The sequence below is a fragment of the Toxorhynchites rutilus genome, chromosome 2 (genome assembly GCF_029784135.1).
Source record: "Toxorhynchites rutilus septentrionalis strain SRP chromosome 2, ASM2978413v1, whole genome shotgun sequence".
In the NCBI taxonomy this organism is placed as follows: Eukaryota; Metazoa; Arthropoda; class Insecta; order Diptera; family Culicidae; genus Toxorhynchites; species Toxorhynchites rutilus.
The window spans coordinates 233,469,313-233,491,182 of record NC_073745.1 but is presented as its reverse complement, the minus strand read 5'-3'; the positions used below and the strand labels follow the sequence as shown (position 1 = coordinate 233,491,182).

Below are 21,870 nucleotides of genomic sequence, written 5' to 3'. Positions count from 1 at the left end.
TGGACCCAAATGAAATCTGATTGACTAAGGTAATTTAAATTACTTTTTATTTAGGTTGGCAAAAAAAGTCAATCCCTAAAATCTTTGAAAAGACAGAAAGAAATAGATTTCTTATTTCTTCCTGATATTTTCGTTCACTACATCCACACAAATCAAAATAACTTGTTTTCGACTCTCAGAAGTAGTGAAAAAAGATCTTCGTTGTGGGGTACGATTTCGAGTTTGAGTCACTGTAGCTCTCAGCTCAGGAGAAACCTCTTGAGTAAAATGTGAACTACACGATTGATGCTTGCACTTAAAATTATTGGTGAAAGTTGAAAAAATTTCACTTCGAAAACATGATGAATAATAGCGAAAAAAATCGCTAAGAAAAAGGCGATAGAGAAGCATTCCACAGTCGCCCCACAAACATTTTTCATTCGATCATGGTAATCTATGAAGAAAAAGTCAAAAAATTGAACTTATCTGTGATGGCCCAAGACAACCATTATGCTGCTGACACACTGTCAGAAGTCAATAGTTCCGAACTAAATGAAGCACCTTCCAATATAATCGTGGCCCTGGGATGCGAGGAAGCTGCCTTGCCATCCCCAATCGACATCAACATTAACAACGCCGAACGCATTGAATTACCAGCTCTCTCGTGGGATAATTATGAGAAAACCTCTTTGAAATTTAAACTGATCAACACCGGAGAAACTGTCATTATAAGAGCCAGGTGGGCTGAAGGGGAGCATCCATCCATTCGAGGGGGCCCTTTAGAGGGAACCTATTTGTTCTCGCAGATACATTTCCACTGGGGAAACTCGGCTGTCGATGGGAGTGAGCATACCATCGATGGGGCGTCGCTGCCACTGGAAATGCACGTGGTCCACTTCAGCACCAAATTCAAGGATCGGAAGGAAGCCGTGAAGCATGTTGGTGGAATACTAGTCATCGTTTACTTCTACAATCTGAAGTCCGACCCAAACAAATACATCGCGCCGGTAATCTCGAACTTGAAGCAGATCACTTTCCCGGATGCGGTAATCAAAATAACCCCTTTCCCGATCCTCAATCTGTTCCACACATTCTCCAGTGAGTACTTCACCTATTGGGGTTCAACGAAAACGGTGGACAGCAGCCATCCGGTGCTGTGGATGATTTCCCGCACTCAGGAGTGCATGGATTTCCATCAGCTGACACAGTTTCGGTGCCTACTTGACCAGCAGATGCGGGTGATTCGACGGGAACCGAAACAGGTCGCCAGCCAGGAGGGAAGACATTTGTTCCACGTGAATCCACTGACCCATTACACCAACTCGACGTTGTCCGTTTTGCCGCACTCCAAGTATATAAACGATCGCTGGGTGGTTGACAGGATGGATATCGACATTGGTGCCCCCGGTGGATGCAAAGAATTGATCGAAGTCATACATCGGGAGATGAGAGAAAGAAATTTGCAACTTGATGGTTAGAATTTGGCCTATGTGCGCGCTATAAACTTCATTCGAAAACTAATTAATGAAATTAAATTATTAAAATAAAGCATAATGAATTTTGAAATTTTGTCGTCGTCTTTCACTTCGTGAAGGATCTAGCGATAGAAGAGATGTCTGCGACTATTTTGGGCGCTGTGACAAATGATCACAAAGCTGTTTCCTTGAAATTCAGCACGAGCTCTAGTAGCTTGGGCTGTATCCACTAGGGTGCCAATGAAAATGGTCATCTTGAGTTTCAAAAAGTTACCCCATAGAAAATGTTCACCACCTCGAAAAAACACCCTATGCCAAATATCAGCTCAATCGGACTTAAGGGAGGGTGGTGCAAAGCGGTCAAAGTTAGAGTTTTCTGCAGAGATCGAAATTCTCGCTCGGCTGCGCGATAAATATTCATTCAATCAATCTAGTTTTCGATGAACTATGTATCGTTGATATTTTCGTCTCTTCTTTTTCACCGAAAATTATTTTTCAGAGAGAAAGAGATGTCGAAAATCTCTATCTCGGAAGTTCAACGAGAATGCTTTTTCGTCCAAACGATCTGCATTTGGACAGCATGTGAATTGTACAAATATTAATCCATCTCATGTTCACTTCACGATGAAACCCAGTATTGCCGCATGTTTTCAGCTGTACTGAAGAAGTGAAAAACCATTATCGGCATCAAGGAGTCACTGAAAACGAGACCATTTTTCGGCAATCATAAAGGCTGATTTAGACGGTGCCAGTCAACGCGCTAGTAGAAGAATCCAATCACTAGAGTCTAGTTATTAGAGCCATGTAAACACCCGGCTCCAGTTACTTGCGCAAGTATCGCACAAGTAATTGGCCACGCCAGCGAATAGAAAATTTTCTAGATACTGGCGCCAATAGATAAATGACAATTGCTTCCAAACAGTGCGTCATATTAGACATTTGTGTGAAATCGAAATGCCAGGTAGTTTCAGTGTTGCCACATATTTATTTGTACTGGAAGGTGAAAAATCTTTTTCGGCTATGGTGAAGACAATTATTAAACGGTGTTATTTGGCTTGCTCTGTAATTTGTATGTTTGTATGTTTGTAACATGTTTGTTTGTAGCGCTTTACCGCATTAAAAGAAATTTATCTCTTCCTGTTGACCGATTGGTATGAAATTTGGAACACATTTTTATCTCTGCAGTCATTATAAAACTGGGTATTTCATTATTTAAAAAATCCAAGATGGCGGCTGCTACAAAATGGCGGATCACATATTTTCTCAAAACCCTATCAATATGGGTATCAAATGAAAGGGCTTGACTAGTAGAACACAGTTATTCAAGAGAAATGCAAATCCCAAATGGCCGCCACCACAAAACGGTCGTTCACATATTTTCTCAAAACCCTTTTAATAGTAGAATACAGTTATTTATGAAAAATACAAATCTAAAATGGCGGCCACTACAAAATGGCGGATTACATATTTTCAGAAATTTATGGAAAATTATGAAAAATGTAAATCCAAAATGACCGCCATCAAAAAATGGCGCCATGTTTTTTCAAAGCCCATCAATATGGGTATCAAATGAAGGTGCTCGACTGATAGAACACAGTAGATCATGAAAAATCCCAACAAACATCGAAACATACCTTTAATTCTACTGTCATTATAAAACTGCGTATTCCATGTTGATGGAAAATTTGATTTGGCCGCCGCTAGAAAATGGCATTTTGGATTTGCATTCCTCATGAATAAGTGTGTTCTACTAGCCAAGCCCTTTCATTTAATACCCATATTGAAGGAGTTTGGGAAAATATGTAATCAACCATTTTGTAGCGGCAGCCATCTTGGAGTTTAAAAATAATGAAATACCCAGTTTTATAATGACTACAGAGATAAAGGTGTGTTCCAAATTTCAGATCAATCGGTCAACAGGAAGGGGCTCAAATTTCTATTCATGTGGTAAAGCGCTACAGACAAACATGTTGCAAATATATAAACGTACAAACATACAAACCTACAAATTACAGGGTAAGCTAAATAAAACCGTTTAAATACTGTTCCTGTCGGTGCTTTATGAGAAAAATCTGTGTTCTTACCGTACAGAACAAAACAAACAAAACTGAAAAAATATACATTTCCGGATAATCAAAATCAAATTCAATTCCCTCAACGTATACATGGAAGAATCTTCATTCGTGTTGACGGCATTGTGCTTCATGTGTTCGATTTGTGAAGCGAAAATGATAATAGACAATGAAATCATGGAAATATCAGGAAATTTATAAATTTTAATAATAATAATAATATATATTTAATTAATAAATAAAAACAGCTGATGAAGGTTCAGTACGACGTGTTTTAATTAGTAAATTAACAAGAAATGAAATTTTTAATTCAAATTTTGACAATTTAAAACTGCCTCCGGGCCTACAAAACCGATAAAGATTAATTTGCCTCCCAAAATGGTTATCGCCACCAGACGTCGACACTGTCATTCGTCATCGAGGATAAAGTGACAGCCAAGGTGTCCAGTTGCTGAAAATGTGTATGAACGCACAGCACCAGTCAACTGGTGATCTAAATATGGCGTGCCGTTGACGTTCAAGTAACTGGCGCCAATTACTGGTCAATGTGTAAATCAGCTATAACTCACTGAAAAATAAAAATCGGCTCTGCGTTTCTCAGCGAGAATCGAAGTGAGCGTATAATATTCTCTCGCCTCCTATATTTTCAGCTATGTTTCTCTGTGGGTGAAAATGGATGTTTTTCGTCTCAAATAGGCGAGCATTTCGATCTCTGGTTTTTTGAAAATCGAAAAATCACCCAAGGGAGGAGTAAACGAAATCGGGGGTTCGAAATTTTTTTTTTGATGCCAAATGTCTTAAAATGGCATGAAACGTCGAGATCTAGTGTCATCTCAAAAAAAAAAAATTTTTGTCAAAAATCGACACTCTGGGACTCTTTTTCGGCATGCGAAACGAATTGTATGGTTTAGGGTGCCAATAAAAATAGTTATCTCGGTTTTTCATTCGGAACTTGCTACGAAATGTTGATTTGCACAATAATATACCTTATGCAAAATATTAGCTCATGTCCGAGGGGTGTCACAAACGTTAAAATAAGAGTATAAGAGATCAATTTTTGTCTCAAGCCTGCTGTTCCTCGGGTGATGTTTAGAACAGGCCTTGGCCTTCATGAGGCGCCATACTGACTAATCCAGCAGATTAAGATCGGAACTGGACGGCGGCCACATATTCTTCGCTCAGATCGACAAATATTCCTGCAACTACTTCTGAGTGTAGTTCGAGGTGTGGTATGGAGTTCCATCATCAAATGTTGAAATACAACATCTGGCTTGGGGCCGTACTGCTCTCTGACACACGGAAAACATATTCCATATTCCTAACTGGAAACTGGAAACAGGAATGAGGATAGCTCATTCAGAATTGTCGTAAACTATCTTTTTATAAGATGGTTATATCGAGTATTTCTGAATGTGGCAGATCTCTATCATGTTCTAAGTAGACACTTTTAGATATTGGGTTCGATTCCCAATCTGTCAAGGATCTTCCCGGGTTGGAAATTTTCTTGACATGCCTTAAAAAAACTTTGGGTCTGAAGTTGGGAGTATCATTATGATAATGTCGATAAGGATAGGACCATTGTTTTTCTTTTAAAGTTTTTGCCTATTTATGATGTTCGATTAATAGAAATTCATGCCTGCAACAGAGTCAGTTCGCTGTTTTGTTTTATAATACTGAAATCTTAATTTGGTTAAATATAAATATTATCTATAAGATAAATCGGCCAGTTCAAACCTTTCTAGGGGTATGGGGTGGGTCATCATCATCATCAAGTTAAGGTCGCAATGTAAACCTCCGTGTTTTCTTTGTCGCCTTCTGGAATTAACATCGGGTTTATCTCCCCCGCAAACTTCCTATAAGTACTTCCGAGCCGTAAAGTCGCTGATTCTGTGTTCCTTCACCATTTTCTTCATTGGACCTACTGGATTCGTCCAAATATTCCTTTGGTGTGCAGCGTAACTCTCGGAGTCCGAGCTGACCTCGGACGACCTGTGTCCACCTTCGCTTTCTGTTCTCGGTCCAAGACCCCGGAACACTCCCGCGGCGACTGAAATCCACGAGTGGGACAAATCATGAATACGCTTCCGCTTTGTCAGGGTGCAACTTTCAAACTGAGGAAACCGGCTCCATTGATTCGCAGCCTATTTTGATATGAATAATGACAGCTCATGTCTATGCGAAAAAACCCAAACACGCATACATACATCACACATACGGTAGATAAGCGTTTGTTACCACTTCAAATAATAACGAATGTATGAATGCATGAATTGCGATGTACGAAGTACCGCTTCTCATCTCGAAGACGACTGTTTGAAATTGAGATCATAGCATGTGTTAACGGTGAAAATAGCAAATGTTTCTCCTTATATTGTAGAAAATATGTAGATGTTTACGAATGCGAATAAATTTTTACTATTTGGATACCAAAAAAATTCTTCGAAAATTCTCCATGATAAGTTTCGTTCGTTTTGTTCTTTGTTTGAAAGAGACTTTAAACTTTGCAGTTCATTCGTCTCTAATGATGAGTTTAAAATGCTATACATTACAGTCATCTCGTCTGTAACTGATTTTAATTGATGAAAATTCGAAAAAAATTTTAACTGCTCATTAGGGGCTGTCCACATACCACGTGGACCGCTTTAGGGGGGGGGTAGGGGGTACGAAAATGTCCACGCTTGTCCACGGTGAGGGAGGAGGGGGTTTAGATAATGTCCACGTGGACACATAAAATAAATATTTCTGAAAATACTATAATCAAAAATAAATGAAATCTGCTCTGCATTTTCATCGAATTTCAATCTTTCCGCTCCTTACGTGTACTCCATATAAGATCATATTTTTTCATATCATTGGATGTTTCGCTGAAAAGCGTATTCTGAGAGTAACTCACATGAACTGAGAATGATGAACTTATTTACATTCCGCCAGGACGAAGACACCATCAAAGAATTTTAGAATCTTGTAATTTGAAAAATGCACGACATAGTTTAGGGTTTGTTGTTGTATCTGTATTTGGAGAACTCCAAAGGTGATGAACCAAAGGAAAATGAACAACGAATTACATGGTGAAGCTTGGTTACGTAGAACGCTACAATATATCGGTTCCATACTATTGCATCTTGTGTCTGGTGAGATTAAAAATTCTACTTTATGTGCTTCTACAAAGCTTCGATAAATTCTAACAAGTACTGTTTATAACTAAACGAAATTAAAGTCAGCGATCCAGAACAAACTAACAGAACTAGTCAATATGATAGACGTCGTATTCCACCGGACAATGTCAAATTTCATTCATTTTGACAGCCCGGCCGAATATGTTATGTTTCCCTAAGGTGTGCAATTTCACCCGTCGTTCTCACCAGATATTGCACCTTCCGGTTATCAATTGTTCGGGCCACTTTTCTTGAGCGCAATAATTTCGACTCATAGCACTCATAGCATAACAAATAACCTTGCCCAGTTTTTTACGAGAAACCAAACATGTTTTGGGAGGTTGGGCTTAGATGTTGCGGAAGGATCGATTCAACAATACCACACACTGTGTAAACTAGGAATAAGAATTAGACACTCAATAGTTTGAAAAAGAGGCCACGCAGAGAAACTAGATGTTTGGAAGCCGCATGGATTATTCTAAAGGAAGTTGATTGACTATTTTTTATCAGCGAAGCACAACTAAATCAACCCATTTCTGGAGCATATAATCACGGGTGATAGAACTTGGAAAAATACGATATCGTTCGCAAAAGTTCATGGGATAAGCAAGACAAACCACTACAAATATCATCAAAGCCTTGACTCCAAAAAAGGGACGCTGTGTTTATGGTGGAACTGGAAGCGAATCTTCGATCATGAGGAGTTACATAGCCAAAAGGTTAATTCAGTGTTGTGCGGTTCACAACTGGATAGTTTTCACGATGCGATTATGGAAGAAACCACCAAAATCGATCAACAGAAAAGTGTGACATAAATCTCTGATGACGCGCCAAAAAATAGGGCGATTAGTTGGGAAGCTTTGATGCATCCACGAAATAGATAAGACCCTGCAAATTTTGATCTATTTAGAAATGATCGAGTTATAAGCGCCCGAAATCTTTAATTTTTTCAGTGCCTAGATTATCATTTTACCCCCTAATCTTCCGGTTAGACGTAGTCTTACTTCGAAATAATTATTCAGAAATAAAACAGAGAAACGCGAATACTTTTTAAATGACCCAGTATACTCGAATAATTGTGTGTCTATAAGAGTGATGCTTTGGTTTTTTTTTCCCTGAACCCTTTTACAGGTAGTGGTAACTATATTGCCATCAACGATTTTATTTTTTTCTCTTTAACAATAAATTATTACTTCTAGCCTAACTGTGGTAATTAGTTCTGATATCTAGTAACGTGTCTGATTTTTTTGGGCGCGAACAAATTAAAAACTATTCATTTTGTAGTCATTTAGTGTTAACAACTCCCAATTTAGAGCAGCAAGAGCAAATTTCCCGAAAAGTCATTGAAAAACAGTCTATTTGTTGAAGTTTTCAATACATATGAACTGTTAAGGACCTGGTTTAATCTCATCTTGATTTTTATTAATTGTTTTTGTTGAAACTAACATCAAAAATTCAAATATAAGAAAAACATTTTTACCATCAAGTGTTTACCGCTAGACGGGCAGGTGGCAACTATATTGCCACCAATTTTTTCAATGTTTTTAATTGTTTTGTTTATTGAAAAAAGATCTTTCTTAACACTTTACCGACCAGTAGCGGTTCGAACATACTATGCCCTTTTCACCGTCCATTCAGCCGCATTCATTGGTCACTTCCAAAGAATAAATTCACAATATCTATTACGCTTTCAGAGGAACTTGGCATAATTCTTACGCCAGAGTTGCATTCGAAAGGTTCCAAAATTATATTCTTGAATACGAAATGCTTGCTGCTTGCTACTTGTCAGTCTAACCTAAAAAAATCTAACAGAAAGATCGAAAGTCGATTAATCGACAACCGGTCGGTAAGCGCTGTGGAGCAAAAGTCGAATAATCGACGGCCGGTCGGTAAAGTGTTAAAACAAACCGTTATTATTAATTAAACTAACATTTTTATCCATAAAACTATAAAATAGAAAATAGAAGCAATCCCAAAATGAAATTTAAGTGAAGTTCAATTTTATTTTGATCTTTTTAGAAAAAAATGTAATTTATTGTAATGTCCACGTGGACAACAGAGGGAGGGGTATAGGAAAAGTATACGTTTGTCCACGGTGGGGGAGGGGGGTGATCAAAAACATGATTTTTCTGTCCACGTGGTATGTGGACAGCCCCTTATGTGCTTACCTATCCGTACCGTCGGTCGCTCGAAATGTGGATGCAAAAAACAAACACTGCATGAAAACAGACACTGTGGAGAGAGGAATTATTGCAATATTAGCTCCGCCCGATGGTAACTTATTGTCACACGGCTAGAGCGTGAAAGCAGTGAGTAGATAGTTAGTGAGCAGTTAACATTGATAGTGTCGTGTTGTGAATGAAATCGTGGTGCAGTTCAAATTCAAGGTAGAACTCAATGAAATTATACAACCCGTCGGTTTCCATGCCATTCAGTGGAGAGTGCTTGTGTATTTCTGCAACATACGCATTATTGTTATTTTTATCCATTACCGAATGGCATTTGATGGTTTAACTATTTTGTGTATTACAAATATTCGATAATGGTAGGGACTTTTAATTGTGTGCCAAATCAGAAAACATTTCCGATTTTTATGAAATAGTTCCAATATTAATACCTGTTTTTGCTACGATTTTGATGATTGTGTGTTCGTTCTACGGACACTGTGGAGAAGGGAAATATTGCAACTTAATCTTCGCTTGTTTGCTACTTGTTTGGTATGAAAGAAGTCATCGGCGATTTCCATTACACAATCTCGCTCTAACTAGTGAGCAGTCAGCACTCAGATCATAATAACGTTTACCATCACAAAACGACGTTGGTAAACGACTGGACTAAGCGTACCATCGGTACTACGCATACCTGCAGGCATAAAAAAGACCCCATCCGCGGTCCTTAGCTTCTTGTTCAGTAACTACTATCCCTACACAGATTGGAAACTCGGAACATGAACTGATAGTCTCACAACTTTCTTGCGAGGACCCGAATTCTTTCGGAAATATTGGGAGCCCGCAATTTTAACATGGTAGCGCTGCAGAAGGTGTGCTGGAAAGGTTCGATGGTGCGATCGTAGGTATACTAGCACCAATGACGATAAAGAAGAATTCTATGTGCAGCTTGCAGCGTGCGTGAATATGATCGCTGCCCAAAACACGACATCAAAGTCGTCATCGGTGATTTGAATGCTCAGGTCGGCCAAGAGGAGGAGTTCAGAGGAGTTGATAGGTTCAGCACCCTTTCGCGAACCAACGAACGTGGCCTAAGACTTATCGACTTCGCTGCCTCCAAGAACATGGCCATACGTAGCACCTTCTTCCACACACAGCCTCCAATACCGATATATCCAGAGATGTCATCCTTCCTAATTTTTCAGGATTTCCCAGGCTTTTTGGTACGTTCCCTGATATCCTGACAAACACTCAATTTAGCCTGAAAAAAACTTTTTAAGTTAAACGGTTTCTTTGTGATTAAACATAATAATAATACAAATAATTAGTACATGATGAAAAAGAATGGAAATTCCACGTGTCCCACGATTTTATTTTAGTTCCATCAATCTCCTTAATTAATGAAGGAAGGGGTATGATAACTGCTCACTGCTACTTGCCTAATTATTTTCTAGCTTTTAGTACAGTATTTGTATTATTATTATGTTTAATCACAAAGAAACCGTTTAACGTTTTCTATGATGTACTGTATTCTATTAGTCAAATAATTTCATTTAATACCGACATTGAGGGGATTACAAAAATGCATGGTACCTACCCCACAGACATTCAAATATACTTACAAACAGGTCAAGCGGAATGAAACCCTTCAATAAAGTTATTGATTATTTGGGGACTGCGGCCATCTTGGATTTGGATTTTTCATAATCTAATAGCACTTTCATTTGATACCTATCAATATAGGGTATTGAAAAAAAAAATATTCACCGTTTCACCGTTTTGTAGTTGTGGTCATTTTGGATTTGCATTTCTTCAATAAATAAATGTGATCTACTTATCAAGCTCTTGTAGATCTAGGACCTGCGAATAATTCCGTAAACCATTGAGTGTATTCTTTATAGAACTTCGATTGCGACGGTGGGATGGATTGGAAGAGAGTTATGAATTAATGAATTGAAAGATTAAAAAACTAATGATTTTAAAAAATAAAAAAAAAGAATTGAAGAATTAAAGAATTTATGAGAATAATAAAAAATGATATCAATGAAACTATATTAGTTTCGAAATCACTAGGGCAGAGTGAACTATTTTTCGGCCATTCAAAATACGATCTCAGCACAAACGCGCACATATTTCTCGATGCGCTGTCCCCTGCTCAACACTGTCCAAACGTACATACAAACGGGTGAAGCTAAATAAAATCGTTTAAAAATATACTGGGTTCCTTGTCAAAGTTTTATAATGCTAGCATTGAATTAAATTCTCTTGATACAAAGCTTGGTTTTGATGGTTTTATGGTGTAATCAATGTTTCTATGGAGGTAAAACACTCCTCCCCCCCTCTCTAAGGGGAGATACCATACAAATGAAACACAATTTTCTACATTACTCGAGAATTAATCACGCAAACAAAACCAAATTTGGCATGTGGAGGTTTTAGGGAGCAATACATGTTTTTATGGTGGCTCGACTCACCTACCCCCTCTCTAAGAGCAAGGAGGAGCATGTGATAAAACGCACTCCCATATCGTCTTCTATCTATATAAATAAAAAATGGATAGCCGAGTGTGTTGATAAGAGCTAAACTCGAGAAAGGAATTGTCCGATTTGGGGCTGTCTTCGCTCTATAATATTTTCTGTATCAAACATTTATTCCATGTAACGGAGAAACATGTTATTTGCAAGTGGTTGGAAATTCTTGAACGAGAATTGTGTCTGAAAATAATCTGATATTATAATGATGAGTTTTGGTAGAAGTACTAGGAATTTCGTAGTATAAGGTAATTTTAAAAGGTCGATCAGAAGATCAATCAATGAACAGTTCTGCGATTGAACCCATCAAAGTGCGCTTGGTAAGAAAACGTGGATGTGATAACGAAAATTTTGGACGGGACGAAGTTTGCCGGGTGAAGTTAAGGAGGTCATTAACCAGCTAATGAACCCCAAAGCAGCTGGTAAGGTTAAGATTTGTGGGAAGTTATCAGGCCGGATTCATGCCCGGTTGCTCGACGACGGACCAGATTGTTCCACTGAGCCAGATCTTCCAAGAGTGCCGCGAGTATCAGGTTCCTACGCATCACATCTTCGTCGATTTTTAGACTAAATACATACTAGTAAGAGGGACTGATCGCGACAGAATTCTTTATGGTAGTTATATTGTGATCGATGGCGACGAGCTCGAGGTGATAGAGGAATTTATCTACCATGGCTCGTTGATAACAACTGACAACAACAGCCGTGAAAGACGCATAGTCAATGGAAGTCTAGAGGATCCGCAAAATCCTTAAGATACAACGAATTCCGGCCCGTACGAAGTGTACCATGCACTAATTCCTAATTCGACCGGTTGTTCTCTATGGGCACGAAGCATGGTGGATGCTTGAGGAGGAATCGCAAGCACTTGGAGGAGCCCAGCGAGTAAGGTGGTTGAATTAGATGGAGCATGAGTTGGCAAGAATTGGTGCAGCCAGTGAACTTGGTGAACTGTAGCTATGAATTGAGTGCATCGGCGGAACAATTCGGTTCGGTTCGGTGAATCGGTTCTAATCTCTTCAAGGGATGTAGCATCATTGTAAATAAATAAATAAAAATACGAAACAGTACATTTCGGATGATGAATCCCTGCTGTTTTAGTTTTTTTATCATAATTTTATTTTCTCATGGTTGGTTTCATTTCTTGTATTGACATGCGGTTCGGTTTTGGTAGTGGTTTGAACATTGATTTTACTGTGGTTTGCTCACATCTGAAGCATCATCATGTTTTTTTCGCTCTTGTGGTACAATTAAGTGCTGCATTTGCATGTTTTTTTGTTTTTGTTTTTGTGGTGTGTGTTCCCTACTAGTTACAAGATTGTTAAAAAAATGTATTCTGATACTCGTAGTGAGTTTGCGTGGTTTATTCAAAAACGGCAACTGGCATCATTTTGAGTGAAACAGTTGCAGTTATCATTCGTGTGGTTGAGGCCGGCTAAATTTCACTTGAAAAAACACACTTTTTTTTTGAGGAACTGGTTTGGTTTGCGTGCAATTGTTGGTATTGATATTACGATCGGATAGAGTTGTCATTAATTGATTTGAGTCACTCAGTCGCATCTCTGGCCTGGTGTTGCGATACAAAAATTTAAAATTGTCTGTTCAATCACATTTATCTACTTGTTCACGTTTTTTTTATTTTCTCAAGTGTATTTTTGTACAGTTATTGATTAAATATTTGTGTTAATTGTGTTTGTATGAGTTCGCTGTTTGCCTTTTTTTATGATTTTTTTTCATTTTTAAGGTATAGGTAGCTTCGAATCGCATCGCGACGCCGCAAATTTAACCTAACCACTCTCGCGCACTTTCGAGTAAAGCATCATTTACGCTGTTCATTTTCAACTAGTCTGGTTTGGAGTTATCGAATGCGGAAACGTGTGAAACTACAGTTTGTTTGTTTTGCTTACTTTATTCGTGATATAAAAAAGTATAACTCGACATTGTTGGTGTCTTTTTTTTTCTAAAGTGTTTATCTCTACAACTTTTTCTTCCAAAACTTTTATTGTCTTTTTAAAACGCACTATAACGTAACATCCGTATTAGAATATAATGATACGTATTGATAGTTCAAAATCAGTTTAACTGAAATCGAAAATCAAGGTTGTGGGTTTCTTTTTTTTCATTTAAACATGTTCGTTCAAGCCCTTGATTACAAAACCTAATTCGTAGTTGTTAACAGTCTTTCGTAGTTATTATTTCTTATCGAGAGTTTTGTAAAATTTTGAGACGTAACCCAAGTATAGATAGGCTGTGCAAGTAGAACACACAAATTCTGACACTCTAAAGTTATACTCATTCTAATTAAGTCCAACAGCTTTTAGCTCAGTATGTTAATTGGTTGTGTTACAAGTAATATGCTTCCTAGAAAGTTAGTTAGTTAGTAGTTAGCTTGCGCGGAGTTTATGTTATAGCCGGATTTCGCACCAACTCGACCAGATGTTGGCATGACCCTCTCAGAACTCAAAGGAACATTCTGGGCATGAAGAACTTACCTGATTAAGCAACCTGGCATACTTAGTTTTCCGAAAATTTATCTAGACTAACATATTCTTCATCATTTTTTATATTTTTTTTTTGCTCGAAAATGGTAAGTCCTACAAAAAAGAGATCTATGGAAGAGTTTTAGGGAAATAATTGAATTTTCAGAAAAAAATACAAAAAAAAATATTTTTTGAAATTCTACACTGAAAAAAATCGATTTCAAAAACTAAAAGTCGATTTTCTTAAAATGGTCATCTCAGATTTTGATGGAATGGTAGATATAAATATTTGGCTTACAACTACATACATCGCAGCTTGTGCATATTTAAGGCAAAAAGGTTTTTCTAACAAAAACTTATTCAATATTTTATTGAAATTAGGTTTATTTCTTTTTTTAGTGCAGACAGCCAACCCAAAATAAAAAATAAACAATAATAATAAAAATGTTGAATGAGTGTTTCAGAGGTCTCTAGTTCAAATCAAATGTAATAAAACTTATGCCTTTTTTTCTACATTAAATTCATTTTTATTCATTGATCTTATAACATGTAAATGTTAACTTATATTCTAAGAGATACAATCATCATATTTTTCCTTTTAATCTAACATTTTGAAGATTTTGGGGTCATCTACTGAATTTGAAAATCATTTAGCTGCGATTTTACTTTCATCTACAGGAATAAATTTTTGTGTTCCCGATATTGTTTACGCGTGATTGAATAGATCCTCAAGTTCACTTGCCTTTACATACATTTGTCATTTTGTTTAACTGCTCAATCATAAAGCTCTAGTGTTGGTTGGATTGTGTTTCTAAGTCATCAATTCATGAAGAAACAACTCTTCTATTAAAGGACAGCGGAAAAGAAGAAATCGTTTTTCATCAAATGGCTGATTTCAACGAACGATTTTAAAACTAATCGATGAATTTGTGCCGTATTTCGCTGATAAAGTAGACAAACTCATAGAGCATGACGTTATTTACGAACAGCAGTCTGCTTTTTTGCGAAATAAAAAAAGAATCTTTGACGCAAGAAATTGTGATTTTTCAGAGAATTATCCATTCATAATTCAAAATGCGGCACAGGGTTATCACTGGAATAACTCGCAAGCAACTATTCAGCCATTTGAAATATACTACAAAAATATGGTAAACTATAAAACGTAAGCATCATAATTATTTTAGAAGTTTTAACACACTACACTGTGGCTGTGCAGTTGTTTATAGAAAAGTTGATAGAATTTGTCAGAAAAATAATCGATTTTACTAAAATGACTCTCATGTCCGCTCCTTTGGCAGCACACTACAAAAACAAAAAGAATTTCGCCAGCCTGTGTAATTTCAAAAAAGTTTACGGACTCGAATCAGAATGGCATTTCTTTGCCACCTCCCTCGGGAAAGGACCCTGTGATACAATAGGAGGGACACTAAAACGAATGGCAAAGAGAGCAAGTCTTGCCCAAAATTACGGAAACACAATCCAAACAGCACTAGATCTTTATGATTGGGCAGTTAAACAAAATGACAAATGTATCACGGAGTTGAATTCCTGTTACGTATCCAAAGAACAGCATACAGAAAAGGCAAGTGAGGAACCATTCAATCATACGAAAACAATATCGGGAACACAAAAATTTCATTGCATTATTCCTGTAGATGAAAATAGCAGCTAAAAGTTTTCAAATTCAAAATGTTAGATGAAAAGAAAAAATTGGAAATATATGATGATTGTATCTCTTAGAATATAAGTTAACATATATACATGGTAATTGGACAATCGCTATGACAGTGGTACAGTATTGACGTCTGGTGGCGACTTTCAATGTGGGGCAATAATTTAGGTTCCGAACTCTATGTTTACAAAAATGTTCAATTAAACGTGTTGCATTACAGGTCTGTCCAATTAGCTAGATGTCAAATTAGATGTAACATACTGTACTTAGAAGACATGACCCTGACTTAACTATTTTTCTATAAATTTTCTTGCATCTCAGTCAAAGCTTTGTCCATAATTTAAAATCATTATCAGATACAATTTTCGTTCAAAATTTTTCTCCACTCGCAGTGATTTATGATTTTTGGTATAAACACATGGCAAGGTTGTCATATTCGAGTAATTCTGACTCGATCTCGGATTTCAGAATAGAGTGAGTAATTCATCTGTAGTAGGATCAGGAGTCGAAAAAAATACATTATCGATTTCATCGAGCGTATTTTTGACGTGGGACTACGTCTAACCGGAGTATATGGGGGGGGGGGTTGTGAAATGAAAACCTAAACACAGAACATGAAGGAAAAAATGAAAGATTCCAAATGCTTTTAACTCGAACATTTATGACTGGTTCGGAAAGATGGTGGCATCAATTGATACGGAATATTTCTATGCTCCTATCGCAATGAACAAAATGTTATTTTTCATTAGATAAACAATTGAATAACCGTGAAATGTCAAGCGTTATCTAAACGCCCTAACTGCCTAGTTTTGATTGGCCCAATTCACGGTTTCCCGAACACATACTTCAAAATCAATGTACCTCTGGGAATCCGCTTAGCAAATATACATGCAAGTAGGGGGTATTTTTGTTCCAACCAAGCTGTGTTTCCCTAACACGGACTTCAAAATCAATGTGCCTGGGGGAATCCGCTTTACGAATACATGAAGGTCATGAAAGTATTTTTATTCCGACTGAAATGTGTTTCCCTAACACAGACTTCAAATCCATGGAGCGTGGGGAAATTGGTATTGCAAATACATCCAAGTCGGGGGCATTTTTGTTCCGACTGAAATGTGTTTCCCCAACACAAACTTCAGAACCAAGGTGTCTGGGGAAATTGGCATTACAAATTCATGCAGGTCGGCTGTATTTTTCTTCCGATTGAAATGTGTTTCTTTAACACAGACTTTAAATCCAAGGAGCGTGGGAAAATTGGCATTGCAAATACATGCGATTCGGGGCATTTTTATTCCGACTGAAATGTGTTTACCTATTATAGATTTTTAAGCGAAGGTGTCTGGGGAACTCGGAATTGTAAATATATGCAAATCGGGGGCATTTTTGTTCCGACTGAATGCTAACACAGATTTCAAAACCAAGATGTCATCATACCAAACGTAAAAGGACTGTCATTAAATTTACTTGTAACGAAGAACATAATCTATCCAAATGCATGAATTGACCTCACATGGCATTATACAATCTTTTTACTTACAAAGCAAATATATTGAATTCAATTGAATTCGGAAATTGATTCATTCAATCAAAAATTAAATCAATACAAAAAAATAATTGCTAAGCTGAGGTAGTCCCACGTCAGCCTTGCGGTTATATCATAGATATAACCCGCCCATTTTTTGACGTAGGCCTACGTCTAACCGTTCAATATAGGGGATCATTTCAATATTTCCGTGAGAAAAAGTGTTTGGTTTTTGAACGTTAAATACCTCCACAACTAATGAATGGATTTTGGTTCCAAATACACACATTGATAGGAAATATCCTCAGCAATTGTTTGCATGCTACACATTACGGGTTTTCAACTCATATAAAGTTCAAATTGATGAAAAATTGGAAGAAAGAAATCCCTACTTTCCCATACATTTTGTCTGCGCTCCCGCAGCAAACAGCTATTCATTACAAGCAACTACGGATACGGGAAAAACGTATGGACAAAGTGAAGGTGGGGGACGAAAAAGAAATAATAAATAAATATAGGCGGTCGCTACAACGGTAACTATATGGCTATATAAAGACAGCGATGGTGGTGTTTCGTTGCGTGGACACCGACTGGACAACATCGTTACTGGACGAGCTGGACGGCGAGGGATCGAGTGCCTTTCCCAAGGCAAGAGGGTGGAGGAGTGGTGCTGGAGTAGAGTAAACTTTTCCAACGGCCTTTCTCAAGACTAGAGACGAATGAACTGAAAAAGTTTAAAGTCTCTATAATACAATACCTTACCTTACCTGCTTGGCCACATTCTATCATCGGTCGCCTAGCAGGAAGGACGCTATCTTGAGATTGGTTTTCAGCATAAGAGTTATCGATGCATTTGCAGGCGATTTATGCGGTGCGATACCGCAAGAGGGCGAGACAGAAGTTTCTATGGGATATGGAGCAGGAGAGCCTATCGAAGTGTGTTAAAAGGGGTGGAAGCGTCGCGCCGGGCGAAGGAGAGGCTAATCGCGCACGAATGCTTGAGTTTTCAAAAGGTTTTATTTAGCTGTGACATATTTGTACCCCCTTTCTGTTGACCGATTGATCTGAAATTTGGAACACACCTTTATCGCTGCAGTCATTATAAAACTGCGTATTTCATGATTTTGAAAATCCAAGATGGCGGACACTACAAAATGGCGGATTACATATTTTCTCTAAACCCCATCAATATGGGTATCAAGTGAAAGGGATTGACTAGTAGAACACAGTTATTTATGAGGAATGCAAATCCAAATTATATCACGATACCAGACGGTAAATTCCTATTACGATATGCTTGCCATCAAGTGTGTGTTAGTTGCCGGTTGAACAATAAACCATTTGCATCGCGTTTGAGTGTTTTAGGGTGCCAATACAAAAAAAAACAAAATTTGTGTGCTGGGGTTTTATTCTATCCTATGATTTTTTTCTGTAATTTTGTGCATGAAAAGTTGGTAATTCTGGGATCTGTGCTCCATGATATTTGAACAATGGACACCCCTTGGTGTAGTCCTGCGTCTTTCCGGTTATGTCCCCGACATTACCCACCCGTCTTTTCCACTAACCAAACTAAAAATGTGTGTATGAGATAATCCTCGCGTTTGCCATTCTACCGATACTTCACTTCCCGTTCAAACATCGTGTTGTGATGTCATGTGTATTGCGTTCCTATCTGGCGATAGCAAAGGCTGTGTCGGTATTGCTCATGATAGCGTCTCGCAAGTAAATGTATTCTTCATCGCGCCGCTCCTGTTTATTGTGTCGTAGGAATCGCAGTCGTTTACTCTCTACCTTTGCGTGCATGTCGACCATGAATTGTTGGCACTGCTCACGACATCGCAGAATTGCAGTATCCTGGCGCGTCGAATCATCATACAATACACATAAAAATGCATCAAGCATCATTTGTTTCGTCTCCTCTAACCGCATGTTCATAAATATTAATTCAAAATATGAAAAAAAGTTCATAATATATACAGAGATTTTTTTTTTATTTTGGGTTGGCTTTCTGCACTGGAAGAAGAAATAAACTTAATTTCAATAAAATATTGAAAGAGTATTTGTAAGAAAAACTTTTTTGCCTTAAATGTGCACAAGTTGTGATGTATGGAAGAGTTGTAGGGCACATATTTATCTACCATTTCATCAAAATCTGAGATGACCATTTTGAGAAAATCGACTTTTAATTTTTAAAACATTTTTTTTTCAGTGTAGGATTTCAAAAAATATTTTTTCAGAATTTTTATTTCTGAAAATTCAATTATTTTCCTAAAACTCTTCCATAGATCACTTTTTTGTAGGACTTACCAGTTTCTAGTAAAAAAAATGATATATGTTAGTATAGGTAAATTTTCGGAAAACTAAGTATGCCAAGGTACTTTATTAGGTAAGGTCTTCACGCCCAGAAAGTTTCTTTAGGTTCTGAGCGGGTCATGCCAACATCTGGTCGAGTTGGCGCGAGATTCGTCAACAGGAAAAATAACAAAAAAAAAGTACTCATTGGAATGGTTGATTTCGTGTGCGTATGAAACAATAAAAAAGATCCAGTATGAGGGAATGAATACTCGTTTCAATTAATAGTCCATATGAACTTTACCACGCCTATCCATTTGAGCACTTACTATTATCCTAAGCATTTACCAGCTCGTAACAAATTCCTTTGAAACTGCTACATGCGTCTATTTTTTTTGGGATTGTTCGCTTGCTTGAGAAGCTCTTCTAATAATTAATATTTATATTTCGGTGTATTCTTGTAATAATTAGACAATATGTATTGTTCTCGTATTGAATTATCCAGGCATCGCTTAGCATTGAAAATTAAACAAAGGAGTCTTTTCTAAGAAATCATAATTGTTATGGAAAAATGTACAACACTAATCTAGATAATAAATAATATATCGCTCAACAATATTATACACTACCTAATTACTTAATAAACAAATGTACACTCATAAAAATTGCAAGGCAAATTCATCCTACAATATAAAAAAAAACATTTCAACAAAAGCTAATAGACGGCAAGAAATCAATCTTTGTGATGTGTTTCATCCGGTACTGAAAATGGTTGCCTTTCCTCGTATCAACAACGAACTTCGAAAACATTCAACTTTCCCAAATCCGACCCGAGCAACAACTAGTTCCTTTTATTTACACAATTCTCTGGCCTCGGAACAAAAATGCGCGCACTTCTCGTTAACGATCACAATCACTATCATTTTCAGTTTGTTTCTATTCTAATACCCTACATCATTCTACACTACCTATTCTACTAACCAATGTGTTAGACAATTATGCGTCGTTTGTTTGCTTCCACGCAAAGTTTCCTTTTTATTAACTTTATCGATACAAGAGCGCAACAATTGTTTGAGTTTAGTGAGTGTTCCATTCGTGTGGTGGTCCTTCATGAGAAGATGTGTACGTGTTTCCTGCATCTATTCGAACAACCGTCGTTTCCTAACGGGGCACCAAGGAAGAAGTGACCTCTCCAATGTTATAAAGTGATAGATTTCCTACAAAACCTGTGTCCTGTGTCGATCTAAGTGTTTGTGATTTTTTCCCTTAATATCAAAGACTACAATGCATTGTACTTTTTGCATTTGACTACTTTTTTTTCTTGTTATTTCCATCTCATCATTGTGTACTTACATGTTAAGGCATTAGGAGGAAGAGGAAGAGCCATTGTTTCGGTTCACTTTAACGTTAAACACTAATTGTGCTGCGCTCGCTTACCAAGCATGTAATTTTTCCACCTTTCGGCAGTTTGGGCGATTATGGGGTCCGGATCGATCGTGGCCAGTAGCAACAGCTGATTCACGTGCGTCGCGTGGTAATCCCAGCGCGCTAGATTGGGCGCAATCCCTGTACAAGATAAGGAAGTATGAAAATTCGTAAATGAGTAGAGAGTCAGAATATGTTGATTAGCGATGAAACGGATAGTAGTTTGGCCGGATATCCGGCAAGCTTTGAGACTGTATGGCCGAATATTCGACAGCCGGATATTCGGGTCTTTATTTGTGAATTCGAAAATTGGAGAAACTGCATTTGTACATGAGTTAAAGGAATACATTTTAGGGATACATATCTTCTTCTTCTTCTTCTTATATGGCACTAACGTTCCTAGAGGAACTCCGCCGTCTCAACGTAGTATTACTTGCGTCATTTTTATTAGTACTTAGTTGAGATTTCTATGCCAAATAACACGCCTTGAATTGATTCTGAGTGGCAAGCTCTAGAATACGCGTGACCACAGTGCAAGTCAGAGGAAATTTCTTGGAAGAAAAATTTCCCCGACCAGAACGGGAATCGAACCCGAACCCCCGGCATGTTAGGTTTGAGGGATACATATACACATTTTTTGAGGAATACATATACACATCAATCAATGACCAATAAAATTTTCGTTTAGAATGAATATCCATTATTAGAATATCATGTTTTCTGCAAGGAACAGTTTTTTTTTCGCGATAAGATTTTCTATTACAATGATGAAATTTTTGTGCATATATTGAAAAAAATCGTAAGAGTAAGGATACGAAAAGTGAAGATAACCAATCTGTCTTCAGGGATGATAAACTGAGAGAGAGAGAGAGAGAGAGAGAGAGAGAGAGAGAGTACACTTACTTCATCAAATCTAGCATAGACAGCTACACACACGCTAATTTGATGACACAACAGTGGGACTTTTCGGAACAGTGCGTTAGGCTTCTGAAACCATTCAAGGGGGTAGTACACTATGAATACCATAAAAAGTATGTGATTTTCGCGATTTTTTCAACGAGAAAATGAATTACTATGTTTAATCTTATATCACAGTCTT

The 21,870-nt window shown here is 37.5% G+C and overlaps 2 protein-coding genes across 4 annotated transcripts in view; one reads left to right on the top strand and one right to left on the bottom strand.

Moving 5' to 3' along the window:
* Nucleotides 1–470: 470 nt before the first annotated feature.
* On the top strand, nucleotides 471–1,545 carry LOC129770655 (carbonic anhydrase 1-like). The gene has a single exon (XM_055773609.1). The coding sequence runs from the start codon at nucleotides 471–473 to the stop codon at nucleotides 1,455–1,457; it is 987 nt and encodes a 328-aa protein (XP_055629584.1). The 3' UTR covers nucleotides 1,458–1,545.
* A 10,930-nt stretch (nucleotides 1,546–12,475) lies between these two features.
* The window catches only part of LOC129767384 (D-glucuronyl C5-epimerase B), a 29,627-nt gene continuing 20,232 nt past the window's right edge, over nucleotides 12,476–21,870 (bottom strand). For all 3 annotated transcript variants that reach the window (XM_055768245.1, XM_055768243.1, XM_055768244.1), the window contains one exon: nucleotides 12,476–20,912. In XM_055768245.1, the coding sequence (XP_055624220.1) occupies nucleotides 20,761–20,912 (152 nt within the window). In that variant the 3' untranslated portion in view covers nucleotides 12,476–20,760. The remainder of the gene's footprint in view (nucleotides 20,913–21,870) is intronic.